At 35.7% G+C, this 7,532-nt stretch overlaps 2 protein-coding genes across 8 annotated transcripts in view; one reads left to right on the forward strand and one right to left on the reverse strand.

The window, feature by feature from the left end:
- The window catches only part of LOC111808341 (phosphoribosylaminoimidazole carboxylase, chloroplastic-like), a 10,771-nt gene extending 8,740 nt beyond the window's left edge, over positions 1-2,031 (forward strand). For all 3 annotated transcript variants that reach the window (XM_023694272.1, XM_023694281.1, XM_023694266.1), the window contains 5 exons: positions 365-462; positions 556-673; positions 948-1,042; positions 1,525-1,631; positions 1,736-2,031. In XM_023694272.1, coding sequence (XP_023550040.1) covers positions 365-462; positions 556-673; positions 948-1,042; positions 1,525-1,631; positions 1,736-1,820 — 503 coding nt within the window. In that variant the 3' untranslated portion in view covers positions 1,821-2,031. The remainder of the gene's footprint in view (positions 1-364; positions 463-555; positions 674-947; positions 1,043-1,524; positions 1,632-1,735) is intronic.
- Positions 2,032-3,189: 1,158 nt separating this feature from the next.
- The window catches only part of LOC111808305 (phospholipase SGR2-like), a 22,833-nt gene continuing 18,490 nt past the window's right edge, over positions 3,190-7,532 (reverse strand). For 3 of the 5 annotated variants that reach the window (XM_023694212.1, XM_023694230.1, XM_023694239.1), the window contains 4 exons: positions 7,161-7,209; positions 6,601-6,704; positions 4,463-4,509; positions 3,190-3,726 (listed from right to left, as the gene is read on the reverse strand). In XM_023694212.1, the coding sequence (XP_023549980.1) occupies positions 3,498-3,726; positions 4,463-4,509; positions 6,601-6,704; positions 7,161-7,209 (429 nt within the window). In that variant the 3' untranslated portion in view covers positions 3,190-3,497. The remainder of the gene's footprint in view (positions 3,727-4,462; positions 4,510-6,600; positions 6,705-7,160; positions 7,210-7,532) is intronic. The other 2 variants (XM_023694222.1, XM_023694247.1) reach the window with 2 other exon arrangements.

Genomic DNA, 7,532 nt, shown 5'->3' on the forward strand with positions numbered 1-7,532 from the left:
AAAAAAAAAAAAAAAAAAAAAAAAAAAAAAAAAAAAAAAAAAAAAAAAAAAAAAAAACAAGCTGTCACTCTTTTAAGATAGTTTATGAAGAGCTTTCCTTATTTATACCTCCACTTTTATTTTTAAAAAAAAAAAGTATAATGGATTTTACAAGAAAACTGTATCTTGTCTTATTGGTTAACCTCTAAATCTAGCTTTTGTATCTCTTAGTTTTTATTGAAAGCTTCTTTCCTATCCCTAAAGGAAATTGGTTTGCTTAATTTTTGGTTAGGTTTCATTGAAGCTGCTTACGTTTATAATACAAGTTTGGTCTTTTCCTCTATCTGATCATCTTTATTTCTTATTAAAAACATACTCAACTCAGTTGAGCCTCGTGTTGGAATCATAATGGGCTCTGATTCGGATTTTCCGGTTATGAGAGATGCTGCAAAGGTCCTTGACACATTTGGTGTACCTTATGAGGTTAATTTTTATTGTTGATGATTGATGCTGTTCATTATGTGTGTATATATATGTATATATATCTAACTTACTTTTTCTTCTAAAAATAAGCAGATAAAGATAGTTTCTGCACATCGGACCCCTCATTGGATGTTTTCTTATGCGTCATCCGCTCAGGAGAGAGGGATCCAGATTATCATTGCTGGTGCTGGGGGTGCAGCCCATTTACCAGGCTAGTCATTTGAATGCTTCCTGTATAGATATAGTATTTGGACAGAACAAAAGATCTCATTGCTTTAATTCTAAAGGGCTGGTGAAATGGACACAATATATGCTTTTATTGCGCTGTCTTGAGTTCAAAATTACGTGGGTAATTGGTTAGTGCACATTGTAATTTCACGGGATAGTTCTTGGTGTGAAATCTGGTGCATTGATTTTCAGGTATNCTGCACATTGTAATTTCACGTGATAGTTCTTGGTGTGAAATCTGGTGCATTGATTTTCAGGTATGGTTGCCTCTCTTACTCCTTTGCCTGTTATTGGTGTACCTGTGCGTGCTTCGACATTGGATGGGATTGATTCACTTCTGTCTATTGTGCAGGTACTTTGTATTGGTTTCGAAATAATTTATGTTGCCATTTGTTTGATTACGTATAAACATGCACTTCGGTGATGTGTGATTTGACGCTACTTCGTTTGTCCTGTTCTCTTAAATTGGATCCTAACCTCTTTCTTCAATGAGACCCAAATCTCTTTCTAATGTTCTAGCTTTTATAGTTTTGTATCGTAGTCTTTAGTTCTGGCNTTGTGATTTGACGCTACTTTGTTTGTCCTGTTCTCTTAAATTGGATCCTAACCTCTTTCTTCAATGAGACCCAAATCTCTTTCTAAAGTTCTAGCTTTTATAGTTTTGTATCGTAGTCTTTAGTTCTGGCAGAAGTTTTTTTTCCTAATGACTATTATTCAAGTGTTTTTTACAACATTCAGAACAACCATCATTTTCTTTTAGAAATTCTTGGTTCACATTTCACAAATGTGTTCCCCACGCAGCATTTATGATTGTTTTAAGGACTGTTCTTGCAGATGCCGAGGGGAGTTCCAGTTGCTACTGTTGCAATCAATAACGCAACGAATGCTGGTTTGCTCGCGGTAAGGATGCTGGGAGTGGCAGATGTGGATCTACTCTCAAGGTGCTGGCTCTTATTTGCTTACAAATATATAGTGGGAAGAAAAAAGAATACCTAATTTTATGACATATGTGCACAATTGGTGACATGGTATCGTGAATGTGTAGGATGAGCCAATTTCAAGAAGACACCAAGAAAAATGTCTTGAGCAAGGCAGAAAAGTTGGAAAAAGATGGTTGGGATCTGCAGTGAATCCTTTACCCCAAAATCATTAAGTCAAAAGAGCAGGGAGAATTTAGGTTATCCATCTCTATTGTAGATGTGGAGCTAGTTCTCCAAACTCATGACACAACCATACATTTTCTGCAATGGAAGGCCTGTTAAGCGGCAGGAGTGTATTGGAGAAGTGATAAATAAGGAAAATAAATCAGATACCGGAATGATCCGAATGGCCTGTTTCTAATTTGCCCGTTTTGGTTGGCTCAGACAATTATTGAGTGCTCGAGAGTCGTGCTTTCTTAGTCCACAATTTTGTAAATTNTTCAGACAATTATTGAGTGCTGGAGAGCCGTGCTTTCTTAGTCCACAATTTTGTAAATTTTTTATCTTTTGNCTCAGACAATTATTGAGTGCTCGAGAGTCGTGCTTTCTTAGTCCACAATTTTGTAAATTTTTTATCTTTTGAATAATCATTCTATTGAGTAGGTTCATCGTGGTTTTGTAATGGAAACAGGTCTTGTGGGAGCTGAAGCATGCCAACTTTTTTATACAAGGAATAAGAATTGTCACCTCTGATGAACTCAATTCTTCATATTGTTGTGGTTTTACCGTCAGTTCAGCTTACGACTCAAATATAACGTGCGTTCTTCTACTTTGATGAGGTTTTAAAGAATAATAAATGGTTACATTAGAACTTTGCTACTTTAACCTCTTCGCCTGCCTACTTTCTATTACTGTCAGAGAACAGCAGTTTGGCCTCATTTACACGTTTTAATTTACAAGTTACATATTATGATCCCCATTTGGTCTTCCTCTTTATGTACATGGAAAGAAAGGAGAGAATACTGAGTAAAGTGACCCCAAGCCCGCCAACAGCAAATCTCCCCATTTTTAAGGTGGAAATTTGCATATTCATTAACATGCCAATCCCGGTCGTTCAGCCTTCACTAACCTTAGAAGTTGTAGCTGTTCCTATTGCCTATCGATGCTTGTTGTCTATCTATGATTTTTCATAATTTTCTTTGCTTTTCTAGAGAAGTTTCGTACCACATTTTCATCGGAAAATGTCAAAGAAAGCTCTTCTTCAATAGTCTCTTCGGTTGTACCAGCAATCATTTGAATCGGGTTCAGTATATTCTGGAGGTGTATCGGGATCTTCAGGTATATCTNTGAATAATCATTCTATTGAGTAGGTTCATCGTGGTTTTGTAATGGAAACAGGTCTTGTGGGAGCTGAAGCATGCCAACTTTTTTATACAAGGAATAAGAATTGTCACCTCTGATGAACTCAATTCTTCATATTGTTGTGGTTTTACCGTCAGTTCAGCTTACGACTCAAATATAACGTGCGTTCTTCTACTTTGATGAGGTTTTAAAGAATAATAAATGGTTACATTAGAACTTTGCTACTTTAACCTCTTCGCCTGCCTACTTTCTATTACTGTCAGAGAACAGCAGTTTGGCCTCATTTACACGTTTTAATTTACAAGTTACATATTATGATCCCCATTTGGTCTTCCTCTTTATGTACATGGAAAGAAAGGAGAGAATACTGAGTAAAGTGACCCCAAGCCCGCCAACAGCAAATCTCCCCATTTTTAAGGTGGAAATTTGCATATTCATTAACATGCCAATCCCGGTCGTTCAGCCTTCACTAACCTTAGAAGTTGTAGCTATTCCTATTGCCTATTGCCTTTCGATGCTTGTTGTCTATCTATGATTTTTCATCATTTTCTTTGCTTTTCTAGAGAAGTTTCGTACCACATTTTCATCGGAAAATGTCAAAGAAAGCTCTTCTTCAATAGTTTCTCTTTGGTTGTACCAGCAATCATTTGAATCGGATTCAGTATATTCTGGAGGTGTATCGGGATCTTCAGGTATATCTCGATATAAGTGTTTCAATATGAAAAGAGCAGTGTCATGATCTCTCCAGTAGTTTCTGCATGCCAGAAACAAAACAATCAGAAGGTGGAACACAGCCAATTTACCAATGCACCTCCCTCCCTCCACTCAAAACTATTGCAGACACAGAAAAAATGCCCTACAGAAACTGGATAAGTTGATTTTATGGTTGGTAATATCCACAACTGCTGAATTCGTTTTTAGACATGTAATAAAAACTAACAGATCGAAAGCTTCAGGTCTAAAAGCTATGAACAGAAATTAATGTCCAAAAAGTAACTGATTCATTAACGATTATGCATGAATTCCAAGATTTGACATCATATATAAGAAGACCCCATTTATTCGATATTTATATCAACTAGAAGTTTAGAAGTTTATAATCTAGAAGCCAAGGGCTAATGACCATCTGATTTTTAGTTTTTAAAATTAAGCTTACGAATACTCATTTCTAGCTATAAGCTCTTTTAAAAAATCAAGCCAAGTTTTGAAAACTTAAAAAAGTAAAATTTAAAACTTGTTTTCGATTTTGTAATATGCTAAGAATTAAAATGTTTACTTAGAAAGATAAAGTTGAGAAATCATGAGAAACAAGCTTAATTTTTTAAAACAAAAAATGAAATGGTTATCAAATAGAATCCAAATTTCTTGGCAAGATAGGAAGAAAACAACACGGTGTTTTTAGAATTTTTTTTTCTTGATATATGTTATATATAGATTAGAGGAAATGGAACGTTATTTCTACTTGATTAAATTAGAGAGATGAAACTCACGTATGGGACTTAATGGCTTGCATATATGGATGCTCAAATGTTTTATCCTGCAAGTGAACGAGATTTAATTAAAGAGAGATCAGCAGAATGTCAAGCAAACAATTCAAGCTGGGTATTATTTACATAGAGCAAATGAAAGGATAACAACCGGACAATAGAGAAAAGAATAGCCCAAACCAATAGGAGTCAAGAAGAAACCATAGGAGGCCATATCGCAAGTCTAAAATGTGATCTAGCCACCATATTTTGCTTCTTATGCCTCCATGTTACACCATTACCTCCAAAAAAAGGTATCGTAGATCTTCTGTCTACTATAGATCCAGCATAGTTAGCATCAGTGTAAGCTTCCAATGCAAGGAAATTGTTTTGTTTGAACAAAATTCCTTTTCTTGAAGTTCCTTTCAGATAATGTAGCACTTTGTATGCTGCATGAAGGTGAGGCTCCACAGATCATGCATGAAATACTTACCGAGTATGCTATGTTTGGTCGAGTGTGAGCTAGATATATTAGCTTTCACACTAGCTTCTAGTACATTTCTCTGTCCACTGCAGGTTCTTTTGACTCACCCAATTTCTGATGGGGATTCATTTGTGCTGGTGTAGGTTTACATTCGCTTTTCCGTGTTTCCATTAGTAAATCCCACGTATTTTTGTTGGGATATGAAAATGCCCTAGGATGAATATGCTACCTTCAATATCTAGAAAGTACTTTAGCCTTCCAAGTTCCTTGATCTCAAATTCTTACATCAATCTTCTTCTGAGTTCAGTCTTTTCTTCTATATTATCTCCAGTGACTATGATGTCATCTACATACACTAGAAGCACTGTAACTCCCTTTGTTTCTGAATGAGTTACAGTGCTTGATAAAGAGAGTGTGATCTCCTTCACTTTGCTTATATCCAAAGTCTTTCATTACCTTTGTAAATGTTCCAATCACGCCCTTGGAGATTGAGATTGTTTTAGTCCAGACAAGGCCTTTCTCAATTTGTATACTTTACCTTTTGTGTTTTCAAAACCTGGAGGAATGTCCATGTACATTTCCTAATCTAGATCGCTATGAAGAAGTGTATTCTTCACATCTTCACATCTTCACATCATACTGTGGGAACTGCCAATTTAAATTGGTAGCTAAAGATAACAATATTCTTACCGGGTTCATCTTTACAACTGGGGCAAATGTTTCTTAGTAATCTTTCCCACAAGTTTGAGTATATCCCTTAGCTACCAACCTTGCCTTATACCTTTTCAATATTCAATCAGCCTTGTACTTTACTGTGAAAAACCATCTACATCCAACTATATTTTTTTTCTTTTAGCCTATCCACAATTTCCCATGTGTTATTCTTTTCTAGAGCATAAATTTCCTTTTTCATAGCATCTTGTCATTCCCTTTTGGATAAAGCTTCAGAAACTGTTTTAGGTATAACAATTGAACTTTTGTGTAAACGGGGATAGCCTTTCAAAAGAAATATAGTTTGATAGGGGTATAAGGGTTGTTTTGTGCATTCTTTAGTGGGTTTTCGGAGAGTTATGAGTGTGTCATTTATCGGTACATGCGTTGCATCTTCATTGTGAGTAGAGTCGGATGTTGGTTTATCATCTATTGGTACCTGTGCTGCATCTTTATTGTGAGTAGAGTCGAATGTTTGGACTTGTAATGGTTTTGAAATGACTTTCCTTCTAGTATATACTTGAGAGAACAACATATCTGGTAATGGAGGTGGATGTGAGATCCCACACCAGTTGGAGAGGAAAAAGGAGAATGAATCATTGCTTATAAAGGTGTGAAAACTTCTCTCTAATTACTAGGTAATAATATAGATAAATAAAGGAGCTCTTACTATTCAGGATAAGAAACAGATGACAAAAACATAACTCTTCGACAACGGATCCGAAAAAGAAGTGTCTAGAAGATCAAACCTCCCCATAAATCCTCCCGTTTCTCTCAAGCCACAAAAACAACGAGAAAGGCAGTCTCCATAATATGATATCCTCCTTGCCTTTGGTTTCTCATCCGAAGACTAACAAACATTTAAACTTCCAAATTTTGAATCATGTGTTGATGAGAACACACAGTGGATTTCAGGCAGAAGGAAAATACAGCATCTAAGTATCATACAGTAAAAGGAAATGCATACTTGAAGCATGTGATCAATCCGTCCTCCTTCACTTCCTGTCAATCTCTCCATCATTGCAACACCATAACACTTCAGTTCTCCTTCTTGAAAATTCTCATCTCCTTCTACATTAGGTGCACAAAATATGAGAGAGAAAGTGAAATTTCACTTTATTTATTTACAAACATACAAAAAGAGAAGGAGGATACTCTAAAAGACAGCTCATCTTTTTTCAAGAAAACACAATGAAATTGAAAAATATAGCTCATAGTTATCATAAAGATCCTGCTTGGCACTAATTTCAAACAATAAGAGGGGCTCCACTCATATATGAAGGAAAGCCGTGGACGGCAGTTCATGAAGGAACTTAACCTGATCATCTCAAATGAAGCTACTGGTAGCCGCAAGAAAGAACTGGCTCTCAGTTTAGAGCTCAATTAGTGAATAAGAAATACTGGTTCTCTTGACAACATGGTTACGTGCACTCAGATTTGATCAGTAATTGTTCATCCATATAGATTATGCACGTATGTAACAATTTACAAAATCAGGCAGCCACCGCTTAGAAACTGATATATTACCTTCTAGACTATCTGCTTGTTTTGATTGGCAAACTGTGAGTACCTTCACCTGTCAAATAACGTAACTCAGAACCTTCAGCAATTTCTGGCATTAACCCAATACAAACTATTTATCTTTTGGAGGGTACTTATTTTTGTTTCAACAAAGCTCTTGAAAGATCCAAAGCCAAGCCCAAGTTAAGGCCAACTTGTATAATAACCACATATGTAAATACTAGCACGCATAAATTGGCACCCTGAACTTGCTAACCAAAAATCAAGAAGTTTATTGACAATCAAAAAATAGAAAACCTTAAAAAATATAGGGGAAACCACATTTTAACCAAAACCATTTAGAAAAAAAAAAAAAAAAAAAAAAAAAAAAAAAAAAAA

The sequence above is a fragment of the Cucurbita pepo genome, chromosome LG01 (genome assembly GCF_002806865.2).
Source record: "Cucurbita pepo subsp. pepo cultivar mu-cu-16 chromosome LG01, ASM280686v2, whole genome shotgun sequence".
NCBI lineage: Eukaryota > Viridiplantae > Streptophyta > Magnoliopsida > Cucurbitales > Cucurbitaceae > Cucurbita > Cucurbita pepo.